Raw genomic sequence first — 13,945 nt, forward strand, 5'->3', positions numbered from 1 at the left:
TGTCCGAACACCCCCCGTGTGTACATGCAAGCACAAGACCAAGTGCGCACGAAAAGATCCTGTAATCCATGTCAGAGTTCGGTGGGTTATAGAAACACGAAAATACCCAGCATGCTACCTCCGAAAACGGCGTATGGCTGCCTAAATGGCGGGGTAAAAAACGGTCATACACGTAAAATTTCACTCGTGCAAAAAACACGTGTGTACGTGGGAGTTTCAGCCCACAAACGCAGAAGAAGATGACCACCGAGGGGACAGACCCAAAGTGGTGGTTATGGAGAGGAGATCGCTATGTTAATGTGAATTATAGCAAAATAAAAATTCCGAGGGTATCCTTTGGGGCAGTTGTGATGCACAGGTGGCCATTATTGAGAGGTTGTTGCCAGGGCAGGTTCAACTCTACACTGAAAATGAAATGCCAACTAAATAAAGATAAATTCTGACCTGTTTGTAGGAACGCGACAATGGCCTGGACATTATCAAACTGTCTGACAAAGACTTCCTGCGTTCCCTGGAGAACGCTGTACGTTTCGGCAAACCCTGTCTGCTGGAAAACATCGCCACAGAACTGGACCCCGCACTGGAGCCCATCCTCCTCAGACAGGTAAGTAAGACACTGAGCAATATTGGAATGGGGAACACTTACACGTAAGGAACAGTGGAAACCTCCACCAAAAGCCTGAAAAATCAGGTCTTGAATAAGATGGAGCCTTGAAATGGTGTTAAAATGTACTTATCCAGCTTTCAATGTTCATCATAAGACATACGATTATTTTATTGTCCTTACAATTAATCAATGGATGGAAAAGTGAGGTTCAGCTGCTCTTAAAACAACCAAACAACATATGACAACAACCCTAAACATAAAAACAATAAAACATACCAAGTAAGAACACCCAAAGTACTCCCACATCTGCCCACCTCCATACTACACACACACACACACACACACACACACACACACTTACGAACGCACACACACACTCGCACGCACACTCTCACGCACATGAGTTGCTGGTAAGAGATGTAACCAATGCATTGCACTTCTATCACAAATCTAAAACATATAAATCTCATACATTGTTGTATTCATCTTTATTTTTTTCCAATTCCACAGACGTTCAAGCAGCAGGGTAGCCTCGTGATCAAACTGGGAGACGCGGTGATCCCGTACCACAACGACTTCAAGTTCTACATGACCACCAAGCTGCCGAACCCACACTACACCCCCGAGGTGTCCACCAAGGTCACGCTGGTCAACTTCACTCTCTCCCCCAGGTCGGTCATTTGCTCGGAGTATACAGTGGAACCTTCTGTTTAACTCATTCGCTGCGTGTCGGAACTGGAATTCCGACACCTGTGTTTAGCGTTGGCTGCGTGCTGGTACTTGAGTTCCGACGGATATCACGAATTTTTAACGGTGTAAACGGTCCTGCTGACCAAGGGAAACAACCCCTGCAATGAACTTCTATCTGTCTACAGTGGTACCATTCACTGTAAACAGTTCCTTCCCTTAAATTGTTGGGATTAATAAAAATTTTGTTGACGGTGTGCGACCCACGTGTTTTGACTTTTCCAAGATGGCGGATCGTTCTGCTGAGACGTAGTAACTTGAAAAGAGTGCTAGAACGTGTTATTCAGTACGGTTCTGATCTTGACCTCAGTGATGATGATAGTGGAGATGATATTTTAGATTCTGGTGACGATTTTGTGCCAATGGACGATCATTTGGGTGATGATTCGGGCAATGCAAGTGTCGATCATGACATTGTGTATGATGAACCCATGACGTAGAAAGTTTGTTTTGCTTCAAATTGGATATTTTGCCTGGATATGAAGACAACAAAAGGTATGTACTTTCAAATGTTTCATATATTTTCTAAAAGAGTAAGTTCCAAACTTTGCAAAAACATAAGGTATGTAAGGTTATCTTGTGTTGTTGATTTTTAATAATTTTTTCAAAATGGCTCTAAATCGCGCGTTGGCAGGGAACACAGGGGAAATTTAGACGCGCAGCGAATGAGTTAAGACCTAAAAAAATCTGAGAAATGCAGGTCTTAAAAAGGAGTGAGTCTTAAACTGGGGTGTCTTTACTTACATGTGCATGTTTTCGTTTGTCTTTGTCTGAGAGAGGGATTGAGAGAGTGAAAGAAAGAAAGTAATAAAGAAAGAAAGAGAGCAAGGAAGCGAAAGACAAGCAAAGAAGACCGCGAGTATCACCTACCCAAACATTGCTTACTTCCCTTCCCCACACAAAACCTGACCTCTTTATTACCCCCCTTTCCCAGTGGCCTGGAGGACCAACTACTGGGCATCGTGGTGGCGGAAGAACGCCCCGACCTGGAGGAGGCCAAGAACCAGCTGATCGTCAGCAACGCCAAGATGAAGCAGGAACTGAAAGAGATTGAGGACAGGATCCTGTATCGTCTTAGCTCCTCCGAGGGCAGCCCCGTGGACGACATCGACCTCATCCAAACCCTGGAGGCCTCCAAGATCAAGTCCCAGGAGATCAAGGTGGGCAGCCAGCACTTTTGGCTTTAAACAATGTTTTATTTCCATTTACTTGTGCGTGAAATGTTCATACATTTATGAATATGAAAACAACAAGAGGATGAAAGTCGCTTGTTCATTTCAAGGCTTGTTATTCTCTCAGGTGCCAGGAGAAAAGGTTCCGTACAACTATCGCTTACTCTATTACACATGTCGTATGCATAAATAGCGATTACTTCCCTTTGGCTATTTGATAGGAAAACAACAACAACAACCTGAACAAGCCTATCACTATTGGTGTTGTCTTCAAACACATTTTAAATTGTTAAAAGAGTAAGCAAATGGCAGACAGATACGTATTATGCAAAAACAGTCAGAGAGATGAACACAAAATTATAATCCAAATTTATTACCAGAAAATATAACAGTAAATAAAGCTTACAAAATTGTTAAATGACCAAAAAACACTGTACTCGCTTGTGGCCAAGAAGACGAAACAAATAACGTCTTCGTCTTCTTTGGTCACAGGTGAGCACAGTGTTTGTTGGTCTGTCTATTTGTCGCTCTCACACACAGTCACCATTGGGGACACCGGCACGGTTGGCCTATAGTGGTAAGGCGTCCGCCCCGTGATCGGGAGGTCGTGGGTTCGAACCCCGGCCGGGTCATACCTAAGACTTTAAAATTGGCAATCTCGTGGCTTGCTCCGCCTGGCGTCTGGCATTATGGGGTTAGTGCTAGGACTGGTTGGTCCGGTGTCAGAATAATGTGACTGGGTGAGACATGAAGCCTGTGCTGCGACTTCTGTCTTGTGTGTGGCGCACGTTATATGTCAAAGCAGCACCGCCCTGATATGGCCCTTCGTGGTCGGCTGGGCGTTAAGCAAAAAAAACAACAACAAAAACACAACAAAAACCATTGCATGTTCTACTAGCACTTTTTGTGTTAATTATCTGAGATGTATAGTTTAGAGACTGCAGGTGAGAAGAACTAGAAGAAGATAACGGTGAAAATGTACTCACCAAAAAAAGACAGCAACACGTGTTGCTGTTGTGTTTTTTTCTTCTGGTGAGAATATTTTTGTTGTTAATTATCTTGATTTAAATCTGAGAGTCGCATCTTCATTCCAGAAGTCGAATTCAACGCCTACTGAGCTCACACTTTCTCTTTTATTTGTCTCATGATTAGTTGTATGTCTGTCCCCTGGAAAGACTATTCGGCCGACATACTTTGTTTTTCTTCAGACGATTTTATTCAGACAATACATGACAAATTATACAAACAATACAGATTGGAGTACAAAACAGTCAAAATCATTGATAGTAACAGAAACAATGTTGTATGAAAATATGGCAGTGCATAGTATAAGCATATTATCATTCCACCAAAATTGTGTACGATGCCCATTTCTTTATGTATTTATCATACTCAAACTCGTTTCTAAACATGTACTTGTCATTGTCGGCCGACATACTTTGTTTTGTCAAAATTTAAACACTCTGTGAACAAACCTTTCTTGTTTATTGATTGAGAAAAACAGATCTCAATAGGGAGGAAGTATTAATGGAGGTAAATTTACAGAGGCTATGAACAGAAAATCTGAGAAAGCAGAGTCTTAAAATGGTGTGTGTGTCTGCATGTGTGCACGCGTGTGTGTGTGTGTCTGTCTGTGTGTGTCTGTGTGTGTCTTGAAACGGGCGTTCCACTGTTAACCAGACCACCTCTTTTTTTTTCCAGGCCAAAGTGCTGGTAGCAGAGCAGACGGAGAAGGACATTGACGTGACCCGCAGTCAGTACATCCCTGTGGCCGTCAACACCCAGATCCTCTTCTTCTGCGTGGCAGACATGGCGGCCATCGACCCCATGTACCAGTACTCCCTGGAGTGGTTCATCACCATCTTCCTGGGCAGTATCTCCAACGCCGAGCGGGCCGACAACATCCCGCAGCGTATCGTCAACATAAACAATTACTTTACGTTCAGTCTCTACAGCAACGTGTGTCGCTCCCTGTTTGAGAAGCACAAGCTGCTCTTTGCCTTCCTGCTGGGTGCACGCATCAACATGCACAAGGAGATTATCAACATGGTGAGGCTTTGTGTGTGTGTGTGTGATTGTGTGTGTGGGGGGTGGGGAGGAGAGTGTGTTTGTGTTGTGTCTGTTTGCGGGTGATTGTGTGTGTGTGAGAGAGAGACATAGAGAGAGTGTGTGTGTGTGTGTGTGTGTGTGTGTGTGTGTGTGTGTGTGTGTGTGTGTGTGTGTGTGTGTATGTGTGTGTGTGTGTCTGTGTCTGTGTGTCTGTGTCATATGAGGAAAAGATGGAAATAGTGAAGGAAGGCTATTAGGTGTGTCCTTGACAGTATATTTTGTGTACTTTCAAGTACATTTTCAGTGTGTTATTTTTCAATATCAGTCTTTAAAAAGATGTCTTTGCCTGTTTAGACCTCATTCTAGGTTTTATAATGTAAATGTCCGTTTTTTCCTTGGGACCCTCGACCCTCACTGTAATGTTAGGGATTTTTTTCTTTTCTTCAGCGTAAGCACTATATTTGTCTCAATATTATAGATATCAACAGATTAGTAGATTAAAAACTTCTATTTCCTTTGTTGTATTCAAAACCTTATCATAGCTCAAAAATTAAAGCAATTTTTTTAAAAAACGTTGGCAGTCTATTTGTTTTTTGATTCTGATCATAACTCTTCATCACGTTTGCGTCACAGGATGAGTGGCGACACCTGGTGGCAGGTGGAACTACCAAACCGAAAGAGCTGGAGAACCCAGCACCAGAGTGGATTTCGGAACGGTCATGGAATGAGATTCTGGTTCTTGGAGCCTTGCCCAAATTCGTTCCCTTTGTGGATGACTTCAAAAACCATCTTGAGGGCTTCAAGACCATTTTTGACAGCCCCGACCCGCACAGGTAAGCATGTTGCGCCAAAAAAACAACAAAAAAAACAAAAAAAAGTTGCTTCTTGCAGTTGCTGTTTCACGCTCTTTGCTGTCTGTCTGAAGCGAAACATTCTTGTTTTTGATCATTACTTAATTGTACAATTGTTGAGAAATAGATAACTATCTAAAATAACTAGCGAAGGGCGTGTCTCCAGACGTGGACGGAGATATAACCTCGGCTAGTGATTCGCCTATAATGTCACAAGGGTTTAAGCTTGGCTCAATGTTTTCAAGAGAAACAACTCTTTTGCAAACCCGACAGAGTTATATATATATTCCCTAAATGTGTCTCTTCAGGTCGCTTTTCTCCTCACAGTTGCTTGTGTGCACATGGTTTCAGGGAGGAGCTGCCTGGCCAGTGGAACACTGACCTGGACTCGTTTCAGAAGATTCTGGTGATGAAAGCTCTCCGTCTCGACAAGGTGACCAACGCTATGCAGGATTACGTTGCTGGCAATCTGGGACAGCGCTTCATTGAGCCACAGGTAGGTTGACAGTCAGTCCTGTTGCGTCTGATTGGCAACATTCTGTCACTTTCAAAATTTGAAGCCCACAAATTCTCAGACAGATTTTTAATTATTATTTTTATTTCTTCTTTTTATTTTTATTTAATGTTCAGGGATTGGGGCGTGCTTTCCCTTTTCATTTGTGCGCATGTAATCTACGTTTGTCTGCTACGCTTCAGAGCATGAAACTTGGGTTGTCCTTCTTTGTGTGTGTGTGTGTGTGTGTGTATGTGTGTGCGCAATTATGGGTGTGTCTGTATCTGCAGTTTTCATTCTTTCTCTGCGAATTAGTCAAATACTTCCAATTAACATCAAGCCATCAACAACCCTATAATAACGGTTTCATTGTTGCTTCCACCAGGCCACGGACTTGGCGGCAGTGTTCAAAGAATCTTCCCCCACCACCCCTCTCATCTTTGTGCTGTCGGCCGGTACTGATCCTGCAGCCGACCTCTACAAATTTGCTGAGGAGATGAGATTCGCCAAGAAACTCACCGCCATCTCTCTGGGACAAGGACAGGTAAGTTACTTGATAAGATAAGATAAGAAAACTTTAATGTCCATTTTCATAAATTACACAAACATGGACATTTTTCTTTTGGTACCACATCGCATTTGTAATAACACAAAGACACGATCATAAAGCATAATCGACCATAAGTACACTACTAAGATCAACTTATTCTTCTTCTTCTGCGTTCGTGGGCTGAAACTCCCACGTACACTCGTGTTTTTTGCACGAGTGGAATTTTACGTGTATGACCGTTTTTTACCCCGCCATTTAGGCAGCCATACGCCGTTTTCGGAGGAAGCATGCTGGGTATTTTCCTGTTTCTATAACCCACCGAACTCTGACATGGATAACAGGATCTTTTTCGTGCGCACTTGGTCTTGTGCTTGCGTGTACACACGGGGGGTGTTCGGACACCGAGGAGAGTCTGCACACAAAGTTGACTCTGAGAAATAAATCTCTCGCCGAGCGTGGGGATGAACTCACACTGACAGCGGCCAACTGGATACAAATCCAGCGCGCTACCGACTGAGCTATATCCCCGCCCAGATCAACTTATCACATGAGCATTTAAACAAAAAACAATGAGCATCATATTTATTAGGCTTGGTTAGGATGGAAGGAGATAGAGTGGGGGTGGGGTGGGGGTGAAAACAGCTAGGGTAGAGGGGAGATGGTGGAAGAAATGCAGGGAGAGGAGAGAAAATCATGGAAAAGTGAGGCAGTGGAGGGGATCGAGAGGCAGGAGGGAGAAGAGAGATAATGAAAACAAACATGGAGGAAATGTAAGACACATCTCAGAAAATACAGAGGGAGAAAAGACGGGAGGCCAACACAAATGAAGAAAAAAAAAAGTATAGAAAGAATTCGATGGCAGGGTTTGAGAGAGAGGAGGGAGTACTATAACCTGTTTCTTGGCCTTCCCCTCTTTCTTTTCTCCTTCCGGTTCCAAGTGAGAGCCTGGCGGTTGGTGCAGGATGTTGGTTTCCTGAGGGTGTGTCAAATCCAGCCCCTATTCCTCCTCAAGATCTGGCTGTCAGCTGGCTCCTGACCCGCAGTTTGCTGCTGTTCTTGGGTGGAGGGAAGAAGATGAAGATCAATGGAAATTATGACCCTTACACTGGTGCAATTCTGTAACACGAGTTACATAGCCACTGGTCAATTAGCAGAGAGAAAAATAAAGAAAAACGGTCATATAGGTTTTCGCATCCATGGGAGGTAATCGGAACCGACCAAACAGCCTGAGCCAGTTGCGCGACATATGTCGTGACAACCAGGTGACAGTATACGTAAAGTAGCGCGACATATGTCGCGACAACCAGCCTAAGGGTTAAAAGACAATTGATCTTTTAGTGTGCTCAAAATGAAGATCATTATATACTGTTCAAAAAAAGAAACGCATAGCTTGTAATATTTGGTTAATTTAATTATATGGCTACAAGGATATCCACCAAACTGCAGAAAATGTTTATCTGGTCGTCGACCTTTCGTCCATTGCCACAAGTGAGCTCTGCACGTGACGCATGCGTTATCAGTGGCTACAATGTCAAAATTGCTCATTTGGCATGACCATTCGTCATGCTTCAGTGTAATCTCGTGAAACTCGGGGAATATTGAGCTCTCACCATGTCTTCCAAAACCCATAAAAGCGGATTGTTCGCCACAAAGAAATCAGACGACAATTCAGCGACGAAAGATGGCCCGATTGAGCAGAGAAGACCGCCAAATTGCATTGGGTCGTTTACAAGCAGGCCAAAGTCAAAGTGCAATCGCCAGGCACTTCCACGTGTCCCAGAGCACCATCAGTAGACTGTGGGTCAGGTTTCAAGCCACTGGCTCCGTTGCTGACTTGCCACGAGCGGGAAGACCAAGGGCGACAACTGCTGCTCACGACCGCTTCATACGGCTCCGCCACCTCCGGAATCGTTTCCTGTCGGCCTCATCTTCTGTCCAGGCTCTCCCCGGGCCACACCGATTATCGGACCAGACCGTGCGGAACCGCCTGCATGAAGCTGGTTTGAGAGCTCGCAGACCTCACAGAGGAGCTGTCCTCACCCGCCGCCATCGCCAGAACCGAGTGCAGTGGGGCAACCAGCACCTTCGCTGGACCGTCCGGAATCACTGGAGACACGTGTGGTTCAGCGACGAGTCCTACTTCCTGCTCCAGCGACATGATGGTCGGAGGAGGGTCTACCGGAGAGTAAACGAACGTTACGCGCCCGACTGTGTGGATTAGGCACCCGTTCATGGTGGTGGAGGCGTCATGGTGTGGGGGGCGATCAATACCGCTGGAAGGAGCACCCTGGTGCACGTCCAAGGGCGCATAACTGCCCAGCGATACGTGGAGGAAATTCTGCGCCCACACGCCCTTCCTCTTCTGGCTGACCAGGATGCCATATTCCAGCAGGACAACGCTCGCCCGCACACAGCACGACTCACCACCCAGTTCCTCACCGACCACCATGTCCAGGTGCTTCCCTGGCCATCCATGTCGCCAGACATGAACCCGATAGAACACCTCTGAGATGAATTGGACAGACGTGTGCGCAGGCGAGAAGAAGCGCCAGCAAATCACCGCGATCTATTGCAGGCACTTCAGGAGGAGTGGGACACCATCCCACAGCAAGATATCCGGCATCTGATCCAGTCCATGCCCAGAAGGTGCCGGGCAGTTGTTGCTGCTCAAGACAGTCACACCCCCTACTGACTTGACAGCCTCGGCACCCAATCGTATTGATTGACTGATTGATTTGAAGATGCAAATGAACTGTGTGTGCATTCAACTGTGTCCATACCAAATTTCAAACAAATAATCTAAATATTGGATTTTCTGTTAATTTTTTAGAAAAATAAAACAAATTTGGCAAGTAGCAACTATGCGTTTCTTTTTTTGAACAGTATAAATGTAAATGCTATAGCAATGATAGATGGGGTAGAGAGAACAGATTTTTAAAGCTGAAAGTCTTCAGTTTTGATGTACAACACGTACAGAGGTGCTCTCCAATTTTGGTCATTGCGCAAGTGGAGGCTATAATGTATTTGTTTTATGTCCAGGGTCCTCGAGCAGAGCAGCTGATGCGATCAGCCATGGAGCGCGGCAAGTGGGTCTTCTTCCAGAACTGCCATCTCTCTCCCAGCTGGATGCCCAACCTTGAGCGGCTGGTGGAACAGATTGATCCAGAAAAGGTAGTGTATGTTTGCTTCTAGTGTTCCAGACATCATTTGGGGGATCACCAGAATTGCACGATTTTGGCATCATTTCTTCAACAAATTTGGGGGGGGGGAGGTAATTCCTTCAGGCCGGGTTCTTACATATGTGCAAGGGAAAACCTCAGCATCCTCGTTGTCACAGCTTTTGATTCTTTTGCAGGTGCACAGTGATTTCCAGTTTTTACAAATGGATGTACTTCTTGCAGATGTGCAGAAGAATGACACAGCCAATATTTAATGTAACGGTTATTGATTCTGCTGTACAGGCGCATTGTGATTTCCGATTTTTACACAGAGATGGATGCACAGAAGATTGCTACAGCCAATTTTTGCAATGGTTCTAGGTCTTGCGTCACAGGCGCATGATGATTTCTAGTTTTAACACAAACATAGATGCAGAGAAGAATGTTTGCAACGATTGTTGGTCATGCTTTATAGGTGCATCGGGATTTCTAGTTTTAGATACAGAGAAGAATGCTTCAGCCAATGTTTGCAACGGTTGTGGTCTTGCTTCACAGGTGCATCGTGATTTCCGCCTGTGGTTGACCAGCATGCCCAGCGAGAAGTTCCCAGTGTTCATCCTGCAGAACGGCTCCAAGATGACGGTGGAACCCCCCAAAGGCATCAAGGCTAACCTTCTCAAGTCCTACGGCAGTTTCAACGACGAGTTCCTCAACTCTTGTGGAGAAAAGGTAAGAGCTATTCTCCTGGTCTTATATTTGAAGCGAAGGAAATGGTTTGGAACTGAAATGTTGCAGGGTATGATATTGTAAGGGGAAGGTGAATTGTGACATTTGACAGCCTTTGAGTTATAAAAATCTTACATTTACACTTGTGTTTGATTCATATCATTTATAACAAAGATGAATTGTATGAGCATTTGCTTTTCTTGTTATTCATTTGTTCACTCGTAATTTTCATTTAGTACAGGTTCCTCCATTTGCTGATTTCTTCTTCTCCTTCAGCGTTTGATGACAGTTGTGTCTAAATTCGTGGGCCCAGGTTGTTAAACAAAGTGGGCTCTCAGTCTCAGGACCTGGTTGCTGCCCCCCAGATTTGCTGATTTAAGAATTGTGACTGATTTTTCTCTCCCCCTTACAGGTCACAGAGTTCAAGCACTTGCTGCTGTCGCTGTGTCTGTTCCACGGTGTGCTGATTGAGCGTCGTAAGTTTGGCGCTCTGGGATTCAACATTCCATACGATTTCACTGACGGTGACTTGCGTATCTGCATCAGTCAATTGAAGATGTTCCTGCTGGAATACTCTCACATTCCCTTGAAGGTGAGCTAGATTGATGATTTTTGGGGTATAATTGTTTTATTTTATTTATCTACTTGTTTTTGTTTATCATGGGTGTATGTTGCTATGTTAGAATGTGGACTTTCAGCAGTTTGATACGCATATCCTTCACTCAGTGAGCCAGGACAAAGACATGGTCTAAAGCCGGAATCGACAATCATCATTCCTTGATATTGTTAGCTCAAAATGTTGTCCCGAGTTTTCATATTCCACATGCAGTCGTGATGTTTTTTCCTTTTTTTCATAAATGATTAATTAATTCATTAATTAATGTTATTAACAGGCTTTTTGAATTGTCCTTGCACCTAAATGCTGACAATATCTTCTACGTAAACACATTCCAATTTTTGTCATCTTTTAGCAGGTGCCCAGTAGCTCAGTTTGTAGAGCACTGGACTTGTGATCGCAGGTTCGAATCCAGGCCGGGACAGACACGTGTCAATTTTATGTGCAGACTCAGAGACGGTATCCATGTTCTGCCCCCGTGTCACCACTGTGGCACGTAAAAGACCTCGGTCATACTGCCATAAGTGCAGGTGGCTGATTACACCTAAACACGCATACACCTGGGTAGCGTGACTCTGCTGCTGCTAGCTTTCCACTGGGAGGAAGCGACCCGAATTTCCCAGCGATGGGACAATAAAGTAATGAAAAAGAAAAAAAGAAAATGAAAACACATTCCCATGTTAATAATAATAATAATAAATCACTTTTCTGTGTCACAAGTCCCGATTCACAGCTCCAAGCATTTTACAGTTCCAATAAACACACACACACGCACGCACGCACGCACGCACACGCACGCACGCACGCACGCACGCACACACACACACACACACACACACACACACACACACATACACACACGCACACACACACACACACACACACATGATGTACAAATCATGACTTTAGAAAATACAAAAATGTTGTGCAACTGTGCAGGTACTGCGTTACACCGCTGGCCACATCAACTACGGTGGGCGTGTGACGGACGACTGGGATCGTCGCTGTCTGATGAACATCCTCGGCAACTACTACAAACAAGAGGTCATCGCCGAGGACTACGCGTACAGCGAGAGCAAGATCTACCACCAGATTCCTGTCGCAACTGACCACAACGTGAGAGGGATTTCTGTCGTCTTTACCACCTTGTAATCATGGTATCATGTTTACATGTGAAAATCATTAAAAACGAAAGAAAAGCCAAATACTACTAGAAAGATGGGTAGATCAGATGTTGTGGTAAATCGGCCATCTTCTATTAATGAGGAGGTATCACGTTTACATGTGAAAAACATGAATAAAGAAAGGAAAGGTGGATATATTAGACAGATGGGTAGATCGATCACTTTGATGGTGTGCTAGCTAAATTGGCCATCTTCTATTAATGAGGAGGTGTCAAGTTTAGATGAGAAAAACATAAAAAACGAAAGAAAAGGCAGATACTACTAGAAAGATGGGTAGATCACTTTGATGGTGAGCTAAATCGGACATCTATTAATGAGGAGGCTGTCGGTATCGTTCGGCTGGCACAAGTAGAGGTGAACCACGAGCTTGACTCCCCATCCATCAGATATATATAGTGACCATAGAACATCAGAACTGTGTAGAGGGGCGCAGTGGCGTGGTGGTAAGACGTCGGCCTTCTAATCGGGAGGTCGTGAGTTCGAATCCGGGTCACTGCCGCCTGGTGGGTTAATTAAGAGTGGAGATTTTTCCGATCTCCCAGGTCAACTTATGTTCAGACCTGTTAGTGACTTAACCCCCTTCGTGTGTACACGCAAGCACAAGACCAAGTGCGCACGGAAAAGATCCTGTTATCCATGTAGGAGTTCGGTGGGTTATGGAAACACGAAAATACCCAGCATGCCTACTCAACGAAAGCTGAGTATAGCGTGGGGAACCCAAATGGGCAAACGAGCTCACACGTATAAACCAGAGTATTCTGGAATGTTGAAGAAGAAGAAGAACTGTGTAATGGATAAGATGTGCAGGTAGTATTTTGTGTCGTAAAGCTTGAAATGGTATAAGTCAACACTGTTTAGAATAGGAAGAAGAGACTGTAGGTGAGAAAAGCAAGAACAAGATAACAATGAAAATGTTCTCACCACAAACATGGACAATAAAACACAAACTTCTTCTACAATACAATACAATACAATACAATAACTTTATTAATCTCTAAAAGAGAAATAATTGCATTGCTGAGCTTTTGTGTCTGTAGTAAAACATACATAAAACATTCAAAAATAAACATTTGTTCTTTGTCATTCATACATTCTTGTGTTCTTATACATTTCTTCAATTCATACATCAATATTCTATCATAATTATGTACATACATTTATTCTCTTTTAACAGTCTGTCTTCAAACGCATCTCAGAGAGGGAGGCTAGAGATTTGTGTTGTGCCATAGGTAAAATCATGTGCTTAGCTATGAAGTAATGTTATCACATATTATTTAAGGAAAATGAGTAAATATATGTACCAAGCGTTCTTCTTCTTCTTCTGCGTTCCCAGCAAAAAAACATGAACAATTCAATTCAATTTAAAGAGACGCTTCATTTTTGCAAAAAAAACAAAAACATTTTATTTAATTGTGTGTGTGTGTGTGTGTGTGTGTGTGTGTATGTTAGTATGAGATTTTTATGATGTGGCAAACCAGTGCAGCCTTCTATAACCAACAAGCATGCACATTTTGTGGGGTTGTTGGTCGACCGAATTTGTTAGGTCAAGACCTTTCCGTATGTGATCACATCATCAGCAGTAAAGAAAACATGAAGATGGCCAGAGGCCATGAACTCTGAACAGAACGATGAAAATATAATCTTACTCTGGTAAAGTAAAACCTGGCCTTTTCTGGAGGGAAAGCGACATAGATTCATAGAGTGTCTTTTTAAGAACCTGCAAGTACACTGACCTCTTTTCTAACTCTCATTTTTATGTATTTATCTGTCTGTCTGTCTGTCTCTTGTCTTG

General features: G+C 43.8%; 1 protein-coding gene across 2 annotated transcripts in view; it reads left to right on the top strand.

The window, feature by feature from the left end:
- Window positions 1–13,945, top strand: part of LOC138962636 (dynein axonemal heavy chain 1-like) — a 179,987-nt gene that overhangs the window by 155,215 nt on the left and 10,827 nt on the right. For both annotated transcript variants that reach the window (XM_070334533.1, XM_070334534.1), the window contains 11 exons: window positions 455–604; window positions 1,118–1,278; window positions 2,289–2,514; window positions 4,228–4,575; window positions 5,209–5,408; window positions 5,778–5,922; window positions 6,305–6,463; window positions 9,509–9,640; window positions 10,183–10,356; window positions 10,766–10,945; window positions 11,909–12,085. In XM_070334533.1, the coding sequence (XP_070190634.1) occupies window positions 455–604; window positions 1,118–1,278; window positions 2,289–2,514; window positions 4,228–4,575; window positions 5,209–5,408; window positions 5,778–5,922; window positions 6,305–6,463; window positions 9,509–9,640; window positions 10,183–10,356; window positions 10,766–10,945; window positions 11,909–12,085 (2,052 nt within the window). The remainder of the gene's footprint in view (window positions 1–454; window positions 605–1,117; window positions 1,279–2,288; window positions 2,515–4,227; window positions 4,576–5,208; window positions 5,409–5,777; window positions 5,923–6,304; window positions 6,464–9,508; window positions 9,641–10,182; window positions 10,357–10,765; window positions 10,946–11,908; window positions 12,086–13,945) is intronic.

Source organism: Littorina saxatilis, linkage group LG3, assembly GCF_037325665.1.
Source record: "Littorina saxatilis isolate snail1 linkage group LG3, US_GU_Lsax_2.0, whole genome shotgun sequence".
Classification (NCBI taxonomy): Eukaryota; Metazoa; Mollusca; class Gastropoda; order Littorinimorpha; family Littorinidae; genus Littorina; species Littorina saxatilis.